We start from the raw sequence: 22,247 nt of genomic DNA on the forward strand, positions 1-22,247 counted from the left end.
TGACCATACAAGAATATAAACCCAGGTTAACTTAACTCTTCGGAAATACAAGAAGATCATAAACCCATGAAGAGGAGGCTTGAGACCTTAAAATCCGCATCCTAATTCATCACTGCCTGTGCGTCTTTGTTTCTAAATCTGCAAAACCGCAGGAAACAATCCTCATACAAGACTGCAATTGAAGCTGTAAGGAAATCAGAGAAATACAATGGATGGCATGCCTGCTATGTCTCGGCCACCACCACAGCCGTCATCAATGAATGATATGCATGCTATGTCTCCACCACCACCAGCACAGCCATCATCAATGGAGCCCATGTCATCACCAATGCAAACGCAAAACATGAGGAGCAGCTTTTATTGGGGCAGTGATGTTGTATTTTTTTTTGCAGACTGGCCTTCAGGCCATGTGGGGATGTATAGCTTGGCTCTTGCATTGCTTTTTATCATTTCTGTATTCTATGAATATCTGGCTAATCCTAGAGGCTATCATGCGGGGAATGGAGCTTGGGCGGCCGGTGGATTGGTAGACACTTTACGCTACACAGTTCGTGTTGCCACTGCTTACATCCTCATGCTCGCAGTCATGTCTTACAACTTGGGTGTGATCCTTGCTGTTATTGCAGGATCTGCAACCGGTTTCTACTTATTTCGTAGGCAGCGTGGCAGAGAAGAAGAATTCGAGACAGACACTCAATGTAGACACTGAGGGAACAAAAAATATCCTCTCGGGCAAAAGATCAATTGTCCCATTTTAGTTGCTTGCTATCTTTCCATTTTTACTTTTATTTTCCTGGGGTGTGCTGTAGAAAATCGGAGTTTGGTCAGGCCTGCCAAGGATTTTAATTTGAAGAAAGTTTCAAAGTGTCTCAGCCCAGCTTCATATTCAAAAAACTAATTTGTAATACGGATAAATGGCTATTATTGATTGAATCTTTGGGTTTCGGATTTGGTTTTTGAAATAAAGGAAGGTTGAATGGTTTTAGCTCTAGTTTTGTATTAGTGATTAATGAATTCCGGTTTATCAACCAATCTTGTTCACTAAGAGCTCGATGAAACCCTACTTCTGAACTTGTTCACTAAGAGCTTCATGAAACCCTACTTCTGAACTTTATCTCTCTGAAAATTTGATTTGGACAAAAATTATGATAAATTTATCACCAAAACATTATATAACAACTTGATGAAACCCTACTTCGTAACTTTGTTTTTCTGAAAATTTGATTTTGACGACGGAGAAAAATAAAAATAAAAAAAATTGATAAATTTATTACCAAAATATTATTGCTTGCGATTTTATACTCACTGTGTGCTTATACCTTTTCTTTCGCATGGTTCAATCTTGCTTCACTAAATGGCTATTTTTTAATCGTATATTAATGTATTAGACGAGCGCTGGTTTTGACCTGGTTTATAACCAAATACCAGCCTTAGTTTTTGAGATGGTTTATAATCATTTTGTTATAATATTTTTATATGTGTTATGGCAAAGAAGTGTTTTCTATTTCAGAATGAAAGAGATCGTGTAATGTCTTTTTCTTTTTATATTATTTCTAACTTGTTAGATCTTAGACTTTTGTGATCCATATTGATAATAATATTGTTTTTCTGATTAATATGATTCATATTGATAATAGTATTGTCCTTCAGATTAATCACACGCAGAACTCTGAAGATGAAACACATTAAACACATTAGCGGGTTGGAAACGTCGACCAAATCTCAACAGTGTGATTAATCCGAAAGACAATACTATTATTAAAAGATTATTAATTAAAATATTTTGACTCCATAAAATTACATAAGAATATTTTAATATAAATAATTAACTCTTATTTCCTTTATATATATATATATATATATATATATATATCAATTTCACCTAAATGTATTATTTTATTTTCATTATTTAATTTAATTTTATCTTTTTTTTCCCAAATTCTCTTAATTAATTTTACAGTTTCTTGATCTATTTTTATATTGTTTTTACGTTCTTAATCTAATTCCAATTTACTCCATTTTTATTCTTCTTTAACCTAATAATTTAATTTAATTGTATTTTTTTAATTCTTTAATATAAATTATTAACCCTCATCTCTTTAATATCAATTTGACCATTGTCTAATTTATTATTTTTAATATATAATTGATTTTTCTCTCATTAATATTAATATTAATCTAAGGAAAATCTATTATTATTATTTGATCCCTCATACCATTTTACTTATTTCTTTTCAAATTCTTTCAATTCATTTCATTAAATTAATGCAATTTTTTGGACTTTCCGAAAAAATTGAGGTGAAATCTTGATTTGTGTTATTTAAACTGGTTTTTTGATGTATATATGGATTCAATGGTGCCATACTTTAGAGAAATTAGACTGGAAAACCGAAAAGCTTCCAAAAAGTCTCACTAAAGACAACTTAGATAATTATTAATAAATGTTCTCGGTCTCTTCACGCTCACTAATGGTTATATCCTTTCTTTATATATTCTTGGTCTAGCACATTTTTTTGTTCCTGAAGATGGGTGAAGAAACATGAGACACATCAACTAGTCTATAGAGTATTCTAGAAGTTCTAGACACAATAAAAGTAAAAATAAAAATAAAAAATAAAATTATAATTAATGATTATAATAATTAATTATTAATATTATTAATAATTAAACTACCCTAGATTCATCTTGTAGATCCAGAGTTAAGTTGAATCTAGGTTGGTTTAGTTAGAAATGTATTGATAGTTTATGAGTGATCACAAGTTTTGTTTTTTTTTTAGAATCCTCTAGACTAGATTCCTAAAACTTACAATGTTATCCACCTGAATGTAACTATTGCCATACATTTTGGGATCCTTTTGATGTGGGTTTACCACTATATGTGTGTGTGTGTGTGTGTGTTTTGTGTTTAAAGGCTACAAATAAAGCTTCACACCAAGTAATATAAATATTGATCCCCAATTCCCCAATGCAAGCAAGTTGACACTTGCATCCAAAATTATATAGTCTTCCTAGGTTTATAATGTATCTTGTTGGCTCTTTAGCCATAGCGAGTGTAATAAATTGGAGAAAATTTTGAGTTTTTTAAAGCCAAATATGTCGGAGAGAGGGCTTAGTAGTGGTTTATAGCAAGTTTGTATCCTTCCAAAAAATAAGGATTGATTGAATTTAATATATATTTTTAATTACACCAAAAATGTTTCTTTTTTAAACCGAAGGTGTTTTTTTTTAAATGGAGTTGTCTATAGTGCGACTTTTTGGACTTTCCGATGCCGGAGTTCGACAAAAAAAATTAAGGTGAAATCTTGATTTGTGTTATTTAAACTCCTTTTTTAACTCTATATATGGATTCAGCACCCTCAAAAACCCCTAGGGCACTTAGATTGTGCAGGGGTTACCCATCAAACTTGTAATTTCAATAACTTGTAATTTCAATAAATTCTTGCAGATTTTAGAGAAATTAGACCGGAGAAAACTCACCGAAAAAGCTTCCAAAAAGTTGCACTAAAGGCAACTCATTTTTAAATTGGTTAGGTCAAAGATTGTCAACCCTTTTCAACTTAGTTTGACATCTATTCATGTGTTGTTTTGCCCTGACATCTGTCCATGTGTTGTTTAAATGCCCATTAAATGACATTCGTTCAAAATTTGATTAGAATATAAAAAATAATCAATTAATTGAGTTCTGAAAGAGTTGCAGCTATCCATGTTCTGTTTTAATGGCTACTTCCCACATACGAACTGTTCCGCAATCACCAAGTCTCACACGATAGTCTTTGCAACTCCTGCCACAACAGCACGAGTCCTTACTCTGCCTCCTATTGCACAGTGCAGGTGAACACTCCCAATGTCCTCACACTATTGCAAAACAAGAGCCACTTCTTACACCTTGACAGGAAAGTAAATGCATTGAAATGATTTTTGCCCGAGATGATGGGCTGCTAAATTGTTGAAGATGGTGATTGGTGATGATAGCGTGGGTGTTGCTTTGGGGAAAATTTTCAAAGTTGTATCGATGTTCCAATAATGTATTCTTGTTTGGCGTGAGAAGCATCATAAGTCCCCTATGGATCTCTGCATTGGAGGCCCTACAAACTCTGCATTTAGATTAATTGTAGTTGTGGGTTTATATGTGTTTCATACTGAGATGTGATAATGTGTTGACCATTGCATATAAAAAAAGTTTTGAAACCTGTGAGCAAGGCTAGGCCATTGATTTATAGAAACAGCCATGGAGCGTGTTGGAAAGGCAAAGGAAACAAAGCATGAATTCACAAATAAAACACAAGATGTTGCTCTTCTATTGATCACACAAAACATGATATTTACAATGAACCCCGTGAAGGGTATTTAACATTTTCTAACTAGCAACTCGCTTAAAATATCTTAACATGCACCCACATGCAACCACACACTAAAAGTCATATATCACTTAACTCGACTTGACTCAACACTTAAACACTCAACCCTCAATCACTCAGCTAACTGACTCTGTATGTTTAGCCAACTCCACATGCGGTAGCAATTACAATTTCTAACACTCCCCCTAAATTACGAGCGTATGACTCAACATAACTTAACTTGACTCGATTATCACTCAAACATGTCTGCTGGTCTATGTTAACGAGGCTTACAATGACTCAAGACTTTCACAATTTTGCATTTTATTTTTCTCTTCTTGCAAATTTTATATCCTCGAAATTGCTTCATTCTCTATTGAACTTTCTTTCTGTAGGCTTTAATAACTTGTTGTTGCTGTAATTTTTCTTTGACTTTTCTTGAATTTGTGTTGAAACATAATTTGATCTTGTATATTACATCATCTTCTTCAAACATTCGTTCAACCATGGACTGTTTCCATAACATTGCATCTTCAAAAGTGGTTTCAATGCATTCATCTTTGCCTTTCATATCATTCTTTTCACTTTCATCATCAGTTACTGCTGTTTTTTTCTTGTAATCTGCACACTCAAGATCATTATTCACCATTTCATTCAATTCTTTTATTTCAGCTGCTTCTTTAAGACTCACATCAATTTGTTCTATTGGTTTCTTAATCCATTCTTCAATGAGCTTCAAATCTGCATCAAATTTATTAACAACCTTGCTTTCAACTTCTACTCCCATGTTATTTTGAACACCTACATATTCAAAAACAATGTTTAAAACATCTTTCATATGACTCTCTTCAGTGAGAGCCTCCTGCTCTACATCTACCTTATTTTCAACTACATGGAGGTTGTATTCCACTGTTATGTTGTTAATAGATATTCTCATCAAAACTCGTCAATCACTTTATCTTGTTCTTGATCATCAACTGCTGCTAGATGACATAATGCTTCATGATCATTTCCAACTGCTTCATATCTTGTTGCTACAGTGGCAGCTTCAACCTTCAAAGTTTCATCAAACATTGCGCTTACTATATTGCCACAATCAATCCTTGTTTCAAAAAAGAAGACACATGTAACATCAACATAATGTTCATCCACACTATGGTGGGATATCTGAGCATGCATGTGCTCATTGACAATTTCAATTTCACCATATCCATCAATTGCAGCTGGATTCACCAATTCACATATCACTTTGCAGTCATCATCCACATGTGTCTCATCACAGTGGGATTCACAATCATCTCCATCATCCATATTTTGTCTTTAAGGTTTCTGCGAACTTCATAATTGTGTAGATCATCTTCCGGATTCATCGCATTAGGTTTCTTGTTGATCGACGTTTCGAACCAGCAACAGTGGTTCATCTTCAGGATGTAAAAGATTATTCAAGATGAACCACTATTGCTGGTTCGAAACGTCAATCAACAAGAAACCTAATGCGATGAATCCGGAAGATGATCTACACAATCATCCATATTACAGTGGATTCCTTGAGCATTTATTTGCTCTTTCTATGTTTCACACACAGAGGTTTCAACTTCTCCCTCTGTAATCTTTGCTACATCTTCTTCATCCATATGTATGCTTGCATAATGGGTTTCAATTTTATGGTCTTGACAACCATCATCCACTTTTGAGTGGGGTTTTCCAAGCTCTGTTTTCCTCTCAGAGTCTTGATCATATACTCTCAGATCTGTGGTTGACTGCTTTGTTTGTGACATAACCTGATGTTTCATGTCTCTCTCCTTTGTGCCAAACTCTACTTCCAGGATCTTCCATGCTTCCTTGGAAGTTGTAGTTTTTGCTACCTTGCACAAACACTTCTCATCCAATGCCTGTTTTATAAAATTCAATGCTAAAGCATCGCATACTTCATCATATGGGTTATTAGACTCGTACTCAATTAACTCTTTAGCTCTAAGAAAAGTTAACATCTTGATAACCCAATGATCAAAATATTTACCTGTAAACATAGGAGGTGGTAGCAAATCAAAGTTACACCAATCACCCTCGATTTCTTCTTTGTCTTCTGCTACACTTCTCAGTTCATCAGCGATAGCCTGACCCTCTCTAACCATGGCAATGATCTTTGCCTCTTCTTTTCGATTTATTTTCTTAATATGCTTCAATCGCGCTTTGCAACCCATGACTGTTGTCATTCATTTTCTTATAGCTATTTTTCTGATTGCATGATGTTGTCTTCCATATCGCCCGTGAAAAAAAATATAATTGTCAATATACACCCGTGTAAAGCACAATCTTCACCCAAAAACCTATCATACTTGACAAAACACCAAAAAATTTTTACAAAACCCTAAATTCTCTAGCTAATAAAACCTATTAAAAAAAAAAACCCTAAAATTTTACCTTTAACCCCCATTTTTGCTTTCTTTTAAAAAAACCTTTCTCAAAAAACTTTTCTTTATAAGGTTTCGAAACCCTTTATAAAAAAAATACTTTTTAATAAAAAGAAACCTTTATAACTCACTCACAACTTTATAAAAAACACTTTTCGAAGGCCTTAACGTTGTATGAACCTCTCATATGAACATTCATCTTAAAGCTTCGGAATATTTTTTTTTTAAACCTGTTGAACTTTGCCACGCACTTCCATTAACCAAAATTTTTGTTATAACCTTTAAACTATGCCTAAGGTTGAGACTTTTCAAGCTTAAAACAAATTTGGAATATTTTTCACACCTTTTGAACGTCCAACCTTCCTCGGCGTGCACGACTACGACCCTTACTTTTCCCTCTCTACCGTGTTTTATAACTCACACAATGCGGCTCTGCAAGCATATGCTCATTCACGCACAGGACGATGGAAACAACTTTCGCTTGATTCTCAACTGCGACTTAGCGCTCACACAGTGTTGCTCTGCAAGCTTAAAACAACGTGGTTCTGCATCTGTTGTTAGTGTTGAGATTGTGCAGCTTAAAACAACGCGGTTCTGCATCTGTTGTCGTGAGCACTGGTATGTATGCTCCTACTTCTTATATTAATGGAAGTCGTTGTGAGGTTACGCCACCAATGACATATCTATGGCCTGTATTCGTCTTTATGACGACCAGCATCATCTTTATGAAGATTCTATAGTAACCAGCAGACTAGTGTTAGGGTAAGGAAACGATGGCTAAAACATACAGCCAGCCTCAATTTTGTATTTCTGATAAACCCTATGACCAGTAGGCTGTCCCTCACTTTTGCTGTTGTATTACTCTGCTGGACAGCATGGCCGCAATATTGATATAATAGTACACATATACACAATGATAATCTTCTCTACAAACCTCTCATATATTTTTTTATTCACATTTATCACTGCTTTATCAAATTCTGTTTTTCAGCTTTTATATATACTATGAATTAAAAATTCAAATTTTATTTGTGAATTTTGAAATTTAAAAATCATAAAATGATATTTAGAATTCGAATTCCTGGAATGAAATTTTGAATTCTATAGAGTAAAGCTATAAATTTATGAATTTCCAATATTTTCTAGAATATAAATAATAATAAATAATAAATTGCGAGAGTTCATGATTCATATCTTATATGACATCATAATTTGACAACTGACATTTAAATATCTACAATCTAGAATTTCAAATTTGTTTTCCCTAAAATTTATTAAAAAAAAATACATGTGAATACATATTTATATAAAAAAAGTAAGGTGTCACACTTTCAATGGCTAAATTTGAAATGGCTGATTGTCAGAACTTTTCTCAATTCCAAACTGCAACCACAGTCCTGGGAATTTTGATTATAAGAGATCAAACACTTGAGTATAGTGGCCACCAATATAGTCTCAACCTAATATTCAAAAGAAAATGTCAAAGATCATATTATGAATTTATTTTTAGCTTACATGAGAGCAAATAGGATGTATTATAGTATATCCATAAAGATGTAAAAATCTAAAAGCTAATTGCCCAGATAAAAAAAATTCAAATAAAACAAGCAAAAATAGCATGAAAAGTGATCACCAAAATGTAATGTTAACCTACTTTACAAAATTGTGGATTGCCACCTATAATGAAGTAACAGTGGTTGCTTTAATATAGATTTCTAACCATCCATGTAGAAGTACGTCTAATTACTCACATCCCTATATAAAATATAATTTATTTTGACCTTTCACATCTCCATTTAAAATTAGAGTAGTTTAAAAAGACCACAAATTTGGGTGGAAAATATAGAAAATTCCACGATATAATTTTTGCTTAAAAATTTGAGTTATAGTAATCAAACTCCAAAATTTTAAGTACCTAAAAAATTTGATAATGTTAAATTTATTTTCACCATTAAAAAACAATTCAAACACTAAAAATCAATTCAAACATATGTAAAAAAATTTCCATTAACAGCCTAAGATTATCAATACCAAATATTTCACTGACAAACTTAATATGATCTTTGTTTAAGATGACATACCTTGATTAACAGCGGAAGAAGTAATGGCTGCCATCTTCTGTCTTCTGTCTTCTGTCTTTAGAATTCGGTTTCTCTCCTCTTGCCCTCACTTCCTTATGTGTTTCTTGATGGAGAAGAATACAACCCTTGTGGGGAGAGAGAGGACCCAATCCTTTATATTTTTTAACTTTAAATCTGGTACGTCCATCATATACCAATTCAACGCTTTAATGCTTTTAATTATGGAATGACTTAATTAGTTGGGTCACATTAAGATTTAGAAACTTCCATTTAATTTCTAACATTCTCCCACTTGACCCGAGTATTCATAATATTAAGCGTTGAACATCATACTATGATAAATTGCTGAGAGTTATGGCGGTTGTGCACTATTAATTCAATGCATTCCCTTCCATATACTACAATACCAGCAATCCATCAACTCATACTCCTAATTTATATAAAACAGCATAATGGTCCACATAATGTCTTATATCATAATGATTAAACATAATATCTTTATAAGACTCTTTTAAAATTACATAAAATACGTACTACTTCATTAAAACAAGAGACACATAATTGTATATCAGAAACACATAAAAGAGCTCAGAATGTCATACATCAATTATTACAAATACAACCAAGACCCATTCTTTGAACATGTTCTTTAAATTGTCTTGGTTGTAACCCTTTCGTCAAAGGGTCTGTAATCATAAGTTCTGTCCTGATGTGCATGATTGACATTCTTTGTTTCTGAACCTCATCTTTCACAACAAGATACTTCAGATCTATGTGCTTGGCACCTTTAGAGTACTTGTCGTTCTTTGAGAAAATACTGCTGCAGAGTTATCACAATAAATTTTCAGCGGCTTGCTAATGGTGTCGACAACCGCAAGTCCTGAAATAAAGTTCTGCAACCATAATGCATGAATTTTGGATCCTTATTGATTCCAATATCATAATCTGATTCTTGCATATAAACCACATAATCATCAGAAATAGCTGACCTACGATTTCTCTGAGGTCTTCTTAATGCTACTTGTTGTGGTTCATGCATATCAGTATTATGTAAGTCATTTCCTTCAGGAAGTACTTCTTCATTTATATGTTGTTCATTATCATCATGCTGTTCTACAACAGCTGGAACAACATTTGGAGTAATAGTAGATGGCGGAACTATTCTAGGAAATGTAACATTTACCCTTGTTTCCTTTACTTCTACTATTTCTTTTCTAGTACTCCCACTGACTTCACCATTCTCAATGAATCTTGCATTACCAGTTTCTATTATTTCAAGAAGCTGGCATACAATCCACACATAATTCTAGATCATTAACATTATTTGCTACATTCAACAAGGAATTCGCATAAGTGTCATTCAGTTTCAATTTATATAAACCATCAATTAGAATACCAGAATCAACATTATCAGTATTCTTATATAAATCAAAACAACCAGATCCAAACATACATCTAAAACCAGAAATATCCAATTTACTTGCGGAAATAAGGTTTCTAGATAATGAAGGTACATAAAGGGTACTGTATAAGTCTAATACATATCCACTTTCTATAAGTCTAATACATATCCACTTTCTAGAATTAGACAATAAGTCCCAATGCCTTCAATTGAAGATTTCATTCCGTTTCCCATTTGGATTTATGGTTCGGATCATACGAAATCCCTCTCTTTTCGAACCAAGCTTTCCTTTTCGGACAGTCACTTTGATAATGTCCTTTCTTTTTACAGAAATGACATTGAATATCCTTTAGTTCCTTCTTTTCCTTATCCTGCCCATTCTTAGCAGGTGCCTTTTTCTTCTTGAAATGTCTTGATTTTCCTTTCTTTTCTTTACCAGCTTTATTACTCGCAAAACTTACTGAGTGATTTACTTGATTTTTCAACCGTCCTTCTTCCTGAACAAGTCTACTGGCCAATTCATTAACATTCCATTTATCCTTTATAGTGTTATAGTTAATCTGAAAAGGTCTATATTCTGAAGGTAGCGAGTTCAAGATAAACTGGACAAGAAAAGAATCCTCTACTGTAAGTCCCAGGGAGTTTAACCTTGCTGCAATATTAGTCATCTCTATAATGTGCTCTTGCATAGTTCGCGACCCATCAAACTTCATGGTCGTGAGTTCTGCCATAAGAGTACCAGCGAGTGACTTATCAGCTGAACGAAAACGCTCTTCCACAGACTGCATATATTCCTTAGCACTTTCTGTTTGTGGAATTGTTGCGTTGATGTTGTTAGCAACAGTCATCTTAATAAACATAAGGCTCAATCTGTTACTGCGTTCCCATGCTTTATGGTGTGATTTTTCTGCCTCAGTACTATCTCTGGTAAGAGCAGCAGGCTTATCCACAAGGAGTGCCAAGTCAAGATCCTGAATACCTAAATGGAAATTGACTTGTTCTTTCCATTCAGAAAAATTAACACCAGTGAACAATGTAACAGATGAAGCATGTGTATTCATGGTAACTCCTGCAAATTAAAAATGAAATAACTATAAGCTCATAACTAACGCGATTCAGATGTAGACATAATAGTATAATATAGCACTCCTTTGGGTAGATACTATCTTATACTTAACATAATTAAATACCAAACATAAGTAGGTAATAAATATATTCAATTAAATAGAACTGACATCTTTGGATGATCAATATTTATTTAATCAAAATATCTATTAAACCTCATCATGTCAACTAGTTATAGAACAAGACTTTCCTTTGGGTAAGTTCTCAGGTTCTATCATTAGTGACGCCAGTTTTTAATTGGTATTATTATAACTGGCAATTTCTATCAATAATCATTATGTCACTTATGCACTAAATGATTATTCTGATTTTGACCACTTTGGTGATTAACAAAATCATAAATCTCATGTGCATAAAGCAAAACAACATTCTGATTTTGACCACTTTGGTGATTAGCAAAATCATAAATCTCATGTGCATAAATAATTTATAACACATACCTTATGCAAAACAATCAGACATAGAGCAATTACTTTTATGCCCAAATTTCAAAAAAACTTACGCTTACCATTAATTCTTTTTGGCATTGAAACCATGCATGCACAGACAATTAAAGAATGCACACTTTCAAACATTTGTCCCTGCTACGCGTCACATTATTTTTCCCTTCATTAATTTGTAAACACTGCAAAACTATAATGCAAGCATACACTTTCGTGTAAAATCAACGTTTCATCATCAAAACTCTTCAAATATTTAATTCTTCATGATCAAAATAAATGTGTCAATAATTTCAATCTAGATTGAAGGGAAGACGCCCATATGAATAGTAACAAGGAATTCAAACCAGATATCTCTGTCCTAAACATTTCTGTCCTAAACATCCTTTTAAACATGTATTGCAAAAGCGGAAGCATAGACGATGCATGCAATGTGTTTGACAAAGTGCCTAAGAGAAATGCTTGGTTTAATGTTACACGGAGGCTTTGAAGCTTTTCATATAAATGCAACAAGAAATCACGAAGCCGGGTTTACATATGGAAAACGTGGAAGCATAGAGTAGGCTAACCAAATCATTTGCTAAAATGTTTGAGCCAGAGATGGTCACAATATCTGCAATGATTTCAACTTATGCATAGCATGGCAATATTGAGGAAGCCTTTTGGCCTGAATTGCTTTAATTAAAATCTCTTCTTCAGGGTTTCATAAGTGCGCAAGGTGGGTGTAAATGCCGAGATATCCAACGAAAAGGTTAAGGAGAATCAGTTCACCTTGACCAGCGTGAAAATGTTGGACGCCTCCATCACTAAAATTGGCCAGCACATAATACCTTAAAATTCGAAGAGCACGGCTTCACTTGCAATAAAAGGGTGGCTTCATACATTAGCGTAAAAGGCCGGCCGCTCCTTGTGATAAGACATACCGCCATCCGATGTTAAAAGATCCATGATTCATAATCAAAGGCGGCTAGATCCAGTCCATGCCATGTTTCAAAAGATAGCATCAATATGAGGCGGCTTGATTAAAAACAAATGGACCCTGATTTTACCATTCCGGACAGAGAAAGAAATTGAGACGAAATTCCCCAATGGGAAAACGAATCTCATTGGCATGGGTTGGGAACTCCGGCGTGCAGTGTCCAGGGCAATGCGCATGGCTATAATAATGACTCTAGGGTTATATAAAGCCCTTTCAGCATTTCATCATTTGCGAAAAAATCTTAAAGCAGTTTCTAACAACCGCAACAGCCAACAGTCAAGCAATCAGTTTAACTAATCACTGCTAGATAGTCAATCAACTGTTTTGAGTTAGATCGTTAACTCCGGAGTTCTTATATAACGCTTTTGAGCGTATTACAGGCAGGTTACGCATATTTCTCAGATTAATTTGAAGGAAAGGTTCCACGGCAAAATGCTACAGCTGCAGTTTAATATTTACACAGCAAAACGTTCCAGGAAATTGCGCAAGATAATAATAACAAAGCCAACTTCGTTTTCCAGAGAGCAGCAAGGCCGATCCATGCATCTTTAGAAACCCTTAGCATCTAAATACGATATCTTATCCAGATTATTAAAATAGCGTACCTTTTGCAGCCCCGCTTCCCACTCAGCCATTTGACTAACGAATTTACATAAATAAAAATTAATGCATGGCGTTTAGACACCGGCAGCGCAATTACATGGCTCGGTTTTTGAAGGCAAGAATTGAGCTTGAAAATTGAAACGATGCTGAGCGGGTAAGGGCGCTTACGGATTTAATTAACATCATGAGTAAAGCTCAATTGCAATCATAGGAAATATTTAGTTATTGATTTGCTCTGATACCACATGTAAAAATTTCCATTAACAGCCCAAGATTATCAATACCAAATATTTCACTGACAAACTTAATATGATCTTTGTTTAAGATGACATACCTTGATTAACAGCGGAAGAAGTAATGGCTGCCATCTTCTGTCTTCTGTCTTCAGAATTCGGTTTCTCTCCTCTTGCCCTCACTTCCTTATGTGTTTCTTGATGGAGAAGAATACAACCCTTGTGGGGAGAGAGAGGACCCAATCCTTTATATTTTTAACTTTAAATCTGGTACGTCCATCATATACCAATTCAACGCTTTAATGCTTTAATCCTTTAATGCTTTAATGCTTTTAATTATGGAATGACTTAATTAGTTGGGTCACATTAAGATTTAGAAACTTCCATTTAATTTCTAACAACATATTCTAATAATCAATCACCACATTCTAATAAAAAGAATACCTTTCCAAACAAAATTTATAACCTTAATAGACGAACCCTACCTTTCCAAACAAAATTTATAACCTTAATAGACGAACCCTACCCATATAATTACTTGTGAGCAGTCACATCCCATATAAAAGTACAAATAATTTTTTAACTCCTCACAGCCGCACATAAAAGTACAGGTCCACTGCACACAACCCCATGAAAAGTACAGGATTTTAACAATTCACATCCCCATGCAAAAGGTTTAGCTTGTCTCAATCCATGTTTAGAAAGGTTTCTAATTACTCACACCCTCATCCCCAGGTAAGAGATTCAGTGTTTCCCTGAAAAATGTAAGAGATTTAGTGTATCTCAATCCCTGACCATGCAGCACATGTTACACGGGAACGTTTGGAGAATCAGAAGTAATCGACTGCGCTTATTCTAAGTAGGTGAATTTTTCATTTCGAAAATCTGCGGGGGCAAGTTTTGGAAATTTGGGTTATAATGGTAAAAAAAAAAAAAAAATTGTTTCACTAAATTGAATCTATTTTATTATTAAAAAATATTCAAAACACTCATAATCAAATTTAAATACTCATATTCATATTTAAAATTTAAAAAAATGACCAGATTCAATGATCTATTTTTATTATTAAAAAAATATTCAAAACACTCATAATCAAATTCAAACACTCGTAATCAAATTTAAAATTTTAAAAAATGATTTGATTCACTGAAATTGTTGCCTCCATAAACAAGGCTAATATAATGTGGCAATGTGGCAGTTAACTGAACTCTTTGACCATACAAGAATATAAACCTAGTTAACTGAACTCTTTGGAAAGAAAGAAAGAAAGAAGAAAGAAATTATTTTAACAACCACGAGGCTAAAGATAGCCTCTGGGATAGATTGCTTCTTTATCTGGTTGATGTTTTTGGCCTTTTTTCTATGAAGCCTCAAAATAAATGCTCCCAGCTTCTCAAAAAACCCCTCACTAAATAGATTATCCCAAGAGCTAGCTGCCAGCATATCTACATAACTTTCCCTGTTGGCTTTGAAGGCCTCACATTCTAAAATGAAATGTTTTTCTGTTTCCACTTTTCCGGAGGAACAAAAAATGCATACCCTTTCCTCCCGCACTTCCTTTGGCCTTTTTCAGTGCCCTATTTCACAACGGAGCTGATGAGAATTAGTCCTTAACTTAGTAATAAGAATTTTGGCTCTCCAAGAGATATTGGCCTCTATGTATGCGTTTGGTTGATGATTATGAGTGGGATTAAACACTTCAATATAGTAATTTTTCTTCCTTCCTAGCTCCTTATCCCAAATACGTTTGTGGAACTTTTCCATAACAAAAGCTTTTATCTCTTTGTTGTTTATGGGACATCCATTCAAGCAAATACCCCATTTACTAAACCATTTGTTATTTTGTTGCATCCAAGTTTTTTTGCTCTTGCACAATCTATCATTAAAGACAACCTTAGGCCATCTACCCTCTTCCATTTGCTCAATTTTTTTTTAAATACCTTATGACTTGCACCATAGTAATTGCTTCAATAGGAGCAGTCCCTATTTCACTTAACAAGATATCATAAGGAACTGCACTTTTAATCTTAAATTTGTTTGTAATCAAACACTTCTGAATTTTCTCAATTTGTCTCCACTGCATGTCGAAGGTACTGCTAGCCCACAATTCACAACCATAGAGAATCACCTGAATCACTAGAAGCCCAAAAAGAGTTTGAGTGGTTTTGTAGTCCCATAACTCTGCCTCTGTACACCTATTTTGAAAAGCATAAATTGTTTTCCAACCCCCCAAAGTTCTTTTCTTTCTATAACCATTCCAACTTAGATTTTTGTTGAAGTCAATTCCGAGGTATTTGTAATCCGCAACTTCTTCTAGAATGTTGCCTTCAAAGTAGAACTTATGATGGTTATGTTTTCTTTTCTTAGAGAAGACCACTACTTTTGTTTTGCTGATATTGACTTGCATCCCCACACTTCTACAAAAATGCTCAAGGGATAGTAAGTGCTCTTGCAAACCAAGAGCCGATTTAGCAATCAGAATAAGGTAATTTGCATACAAAAGAAGCCTTATAACAAACTTGCACAAATAGATACCACCACCCCCTTACGAATTTAACCACTCCTCAAGCTTGTCGATATATAAACCAAAAAGGGTAGGAGACAGTGGGTAACCTTGCTTGACCCCAATATCGCTTCTAAAACTTTCAGAAATGCCTGCCAAAGTTCTAATTTTGACTTTTACCTCTTCATACAGCCTATGCACAACTACTCTCAAATGTTTAGGAACCCCAAGTTCCTCCATTATGTGCCAAAGTTTATCCCTAGGAACCGATTCAAACGCTTTTTTGAAATCAACAAAGCAACAAAAGGCTTCTTCCTTTTTCTCCCAAACTTTTTCAATGATGTGCCTTAAAGTTATGCAATGATCAAATGTGGAATGTTTAGGTCTAAAACCTGCAAGCCCTTTAGCACGCTTATCTCTTTCTTTTGCCCACTTGCTAATTTTGTTTTCTAGCATGCTTCCAAATAGATTTGCAAACAAAAGGTTTATCATGATGGTCCTATAATTGGAGGGATTATTGACGTCACCGCTCTTGAAAAGAGGTATTGCCAGACTAGTTGTCCAATCTATGGGGAACCCTTGTTGTATGATGTTGTTGAAGATTTTTGTAATGTGAGGTGCAAGAATCTTTGAGCCCCACTTTAGATATTCTGTGTGTAGTTCAGTTAAGTCTTTTTCTTTTCCACACCCAACTTATTGATACCCATCTGTACCTCTTGTACTGTGAAGAGTTTAGTATCAACGCTGACCATGGGGGGAGGGTCAATCTTGGGAACCAGCTCATAGAGTTGTCTTACATAGCCAAAAACATTTAGAAGTTGTAATATTATTTCCAATTTTTATCTTTTTTCGGTTGAAGCTCCTTCCAAAATAATTTGGGATTATTTTTCCCAATGAATATTAGTTCTTCCCTCCTTGAAACCATGAAATCAGCCTTTTTCTTGGTTAATAACTTCTTGTAAGATTTGAGCTTTATGTTATCCTTGTTTGACTCTTTCCACATTCTCCTTGCTTTTTTGCATTCATCGTCAAACCAAGCATTAACTGGAAACCAATTTGTTTCAGAGTTCTTAATTTTTGTTCTTTTCCACTTTGCAAGTGCGCATTGAATTAAATGTGTTAATTCTCGACTATGAATTGTAATTTTCTCCTTCTCAAGGAGCCTCTCTAGCGTCATTTTGCAGGTATTACAATTTTCTCGGGTCAAAATAATTCTGCCCTATGGGAGATTTTGTTGGACATGTTGAATTTTTTTACTCTAATTGTTTCTTTCTAGTCCAAGAGAAACATAAATAAATTGGCTTGTGATCTGATTTCAAATCCCACAGTTGATCTCCAACCAAAACTTCTTCCATTTTCTCACACAAACCATGCAAGCAAATTACATAATCTACCACACTTGCTCCATTATAAGTATTGCAAGTGAAATTACCGAACTTTTCCCATCTAGTCAATCCATTACAAATGACTAAATCAAAGGCCCCACATAGAGTAAGCAATTGTTCACCAAAGAGATTGCAACCCTTGTCCTCTGAAATTCTTTCCCACTGATGATTGCTTTCTTCTATAAGCCAAATAGGGTCACAATCATCTTTATAACAAAGAATTCTAGCTTGCTCACTTGCAGTCCTAGCATTGAAATCACCCACTATAAGGACTTCACCTAGCTGCAAATATGTTGCAATATCCGCTTTTAAAGCTACAAATGGATCTTTGTGGTCAAGCGCTCTACCTTTGTAGATTTTTGAAGCCTGCAGTGCAAAATAGCATGTTGCAATTCTGATGTGCTTTCCATTTTCTGATATTTTAAACCAAATGAATTGCTTATTTGTGTCTTCTTTTTCTAACTGAATGAGATGACCTTCTTTCTCCCTTACTAAAACCATGATACCCCCGTGCTCTTTGTTGTTCCCAGCTGCCTTGTTCCACATTGCCATCTTCCAATATCCTTCAAACAAAGGTGTCTTGCACCCTTCATGCTCATGTGTTTCTATGAGGCAAATTATGTCTCTATTTTCCGCAATAGGCCCTAACCCAGGTCCTCGTCTCCATGGGTAACCTCTGCAGTTCCAACAAACTAATCTTAAGGAAACGTGGGTATGACTTGATTGCTATTTATTTTGACATGCAAGACTCACATTTGAGCCTTTGTCCCTGTTTTCCCATACCTACCTTGCTTTTTGATTTCCTGTTGAAGAGTTTGTTGCCTCTTCTTTGTTACCATCTTGCTACTATGTTCTGGAAAGAGGTCCAAATCGCGCTATCACAGCTTTTCCTTTATAAATCCATGCTCTCTTTCCTTCATCTCTTGTTTTCCTAACCTTCCCTTCTTTCCTCTGTTGTTTTACAATTAAATCTTCTTTTAGGAAAAAACAAGAACCCCTCAAGAGATGTTTCTTGCTTAAAATGATATATTCATCACGCAAGCTAGGCATAATGACTTTTATGGGCCTGGCTCTCTCCCCGTTAGACTTACCCACCCTCCATGCTTGGCATATTTGTCCTTGTCATAGCACCTTGTCTTTCAAGAAGTGTTATAGACATTTTTGTGCCTTACAGCATGAAGCATGAAATGTCAATAATCTAAGGGATCCAAAGTCCCTAAACATGTTGTTCCTACCCCTAGAGGAACAAGGTCAGCAAACCACAGCACTAAATATCAGTTCTCCACCTGAAAACACTCAAAAACAAGCTAATTCTGGATCATGTCCACTGCTCCACTGAGCATCTGCGCTGAATGTCAAGAGCTCCACTGTCTACCTGCGCTGAATGTCAACTGCAAAGAAGGCTACCTGCGTTGGGCGAGTTGGGACAAGTGGCACAGTCATTCTTCAAGGTGTCAATGCCCAGGAAGCTTCCAAAATGACACTTGGATCAGGGAATTCGACTGGTGATGAGTAAGAGGGTCTAGATCTCCAAGTGGAAGCAAGAACCTCCAAGTGGACTCAAGAACTGAAGAATAACTGAAGTGGGAGAGGACACTAGTCAGCTTCATGCCAGCTACAAGCTGACTCATCCTTTCTCCAAAACTCCTATATATAGAGCTCTCTCATGAGGTCTAGGCAGGCTGGAATCTTGTGAATGTAAGGAAGTGCTGTTGGTTTGAGTATAGAACTATTGGGTGATTTGCTTGAAGGAGGTGAAGAGGAGATTTCTTTCTGCTGGGAGGTGATGCTGGATTGGGCCTTTTATGGTCGTATTACTTCCTGAACTTTACTTCTTCCATTAATAAAGCATTTGAGGTTCTTCTATATGCATGTGTCTCAATGGTGTATTGCTATACTTGTGTATTTGATTTATTCTAATCCTTGAATCAATTATGAATGTATGCTTCTTGTAGTTTCCCTCTCTTGCCATTTTGCAGGATCTTGGTGTAGCTGGGCCAGTGAAAGAGCAAGGAGCTGGGAGCAAGCAGCAAAGAGAGAAGATTGGATCAATCATTAGCGGAAGACAACGGTTAGTGGATCTCTTTTTCCCCTCTCTTACATCTCATAAAGAAGTAATCTCGAATAGCTTTGCTTTGATTGTTGCTGAGGTACTATCACCCTTAGAGTGGGATAGGGTCATTCCGTATTGGATACTTTTCCCAACAACAAATTGGCGACTCCACTGGGGATCGTATCTTGTTGGTTGTTTGTGTTTTTGCTATTCATTTCATAAACACAGGGAGTACCGAATCGAACTGCATTTGGACCTTTCAAATGCAAAGTAGAGGGCAGCTACTCTAGCTCAGTTTCTGGGCAAGTTTATGATTTGAAGAGCTGATCCACAAGGACTCTAAATAGCTCTTAGTGATAGCTTTTCATCCTCCTTTTCATCCCTTAGTGTGTACTTGACTGATAGCTTTTGATTTGGCCAAAAACTGTGAATTTTTGAGCAATCTGTGACCCGGAAACTGAGAAAAACGAAAGTTTATCTCTTCAGTGCAGGTACTGTGAAGGCAGTCTGCATTTCAGCGCAGTTCCCGAAGGGGCTACCTGCGCTGAAGGTCAAACTGCCAGTGTACTACCTGCGTTGAACCAGTTTTGCCTAGTGCTACTGGGGTTCCCTCCTGTTTATTGCCCTGTTTTCACCCTTGTTTTTGCAGCCTGTTACCAGTCAATGTACCTATCTGAAACCAACTTTCCTTACCACTATTCCGCCTCGGTTGTATAAAGAAACTGTGTTTGTTCTTTTTGTATTTCTTATATCATTTACAGTTTCCCATAACGAAAGTGAACTAGTCTTGCTGTGGCCTCTTAGATCTAGACCTGTGATAAGTGTCGTTTTGATCTTAAGAGTTAGTTTATTTGTTGTTCATAGCTGATTGAGCTTTTGCTTTCGTCATATGGTTTGAATTCATATATTTCTAGTGTCGAAACAAGTAAATCTTAAGGTGTCTTTTGATTTTGGACAAGCTTGTTTGCTTTCACTTGAAATTGAATTCAAAGTTATACAACAACTTTCTTTTTGTATTGCACCAACATTAAGAAAGAGAAAAGAAATACCTGCATTGTGCATGTGCATTTTGACAGTTTGCATGTTGATTTAGGAAAAAGTGCATTAGTGTGTGCTCTATGATCTGTGTGAAAAGATGTTGTCTTTCTTTTCCCTCAGTAGTTAAGATTTTCAAAGTTGAAAGATTGAAAAGCTTGCTTATCATCTTAGACTGCATTTAGGAGTGTTACTATACATCTCGTGGTGATCCATAAAGGCAAACTGCTAAACAAGATCAACCTTAAAATAAATTGAATTTACATAACAACGCATTGAAACATAACGCAAACACATAGAGGTCTAAGCTAGAGACGTGTTCCGGCGTCGTTAAACGTGATATCTTAGCGTTGAGTGGTTGGGTGATTCCTCCACGGTGAAGCGATAAGTATCAATACGGACTTGTGCTCCCACGTACCGTCGCGTATATATTGGGAGACCCCTATAGGAACAAAGCCTTTATCCATAGGAAACCGTGTCGGCCGCCCTACTGATCGCAATGCAGTGAACACAGCATTCACGAAGATCGACCACTCGTACCGTAAAACGTATTCTGTGGTTTTGCGAAAAGTTTGGCACACCCTCTGCCTAGAACTCCAGAGTAGTTTCTTTTGGCCTTTTTCAAACTCTATAACTGAAAAAGTCCATCCGAGCATTTGTCACTTCAGGCTCGTTAAAACATCGAAGGAGACTAGAGTCATCTTTAGCTTTTTCTCGACTCTTAAAAAGTGAAAAAGCAAGTTGTGTATAAAGCATCGTTATAAAATTTATTTTAAACGGAACATAATCACCTCCTATTCCTGCGTTGATTTGTAGGTTGAGAACATGGAACGCCCCAACCAAGGAATTCCACATGATGGAAATCCTAGTCCTTTCTCCTCTTGGGGAGAAGTTGGTGCGCCCCACATGGCCACATTGTCGTTTCCAGGACTGACAATTGGCCTGCCAATTTGGCTATTCTCAACCAATGTAGTTCAGAACACCATGGTTCCTGAACAGTCGAGTCAACAGTTAGATCAGTCTAGAGCTGCCCACCAGCCTTCAACTTCCTATAACTCTTCCTCCAATCCTTCATCTTCGCAAGGTAGAGCCGGCAAAAGCCAAGCTCCCATGGAGGAGAAGGAGAAGAAGAAGAGAGAGAAGAAGAAGAAGGAGCCTAAGGCGACTGGGGGCAAGCAAAAGACATCTGACAAAAATCCACACACAGCACAGACCGGGCCTAAATCGCCATGTGTCATATGTAGAGGAGGCCACTTCCATAGAGATTGTCCCTGTATTCCTCGGATACTAAGGGACTGGTCCCCTCGTTTGCACAGTTCGGGAGCATCAACCTCTGATAGCCATGTTGAATGCTTACCGTCAACCAGCGAAAGTGAAGGTTCAAGACAAAGAAGGGGAGCAAGATTCCCCTGCAAACTGTGTGAAGGCGATCACGCCATCCACCGTTGTCCCTTCTTAGACGAAGCGAAGAGAGTTTTGGAAGATCGCCCGGTTTCACCGTTGAGACTTCCTCCTGGATACAAAAAACTCGTGCCAAGTCCTTCGTTGGTTGAAAATACAGCTGGCCCGCTCAAGTGGTCAGCTGAAGCGTCAGTCATTGAGAATGAACCTACTGAATCCAGACCGGACGAAAGTCCAAAGGTCGAAACGGCAGTT

General features: G+C 36.0%; 1 protein-coding gene across 1 annotated transcript; it reads left to right on the forward strand.

Annotated features, from left to right (window-relative positions):
* The first annotated feature begins 208 nt into the window (after positions 1 to 208).
* Positions 209 to 709, forward strand: LOC149151676 (copper transporter 6-like). The gene has a single exon (XM_089443234.1). The coding sequence runs from the start codon at positions 209 to 211 to the stop codon at positions 707 to 709; it is 501 nt and encodes a 166-aa protein (XP_089299360.1).
* Positions 710 to 22,247: the final 21,538 nt, after the last annotated feature.

The sequence above is a fragment of the Pinus tabuliformis genome, chromosome 9 (genome assembly GCF_031772625.1).
Source record: "Pinus tabuliformis cultivar Carrire ecotype Pingquan chromosome 9, CPIR1, whole genome shotgun sequence".
NCBI classification, from domain to species: domain Eukaryota; kingdom Viridiplantae; phylum Streptophyta; class Pinopsida; order Pinales; family Pinaceae; genus Pinus; species Pinus tabuliformis.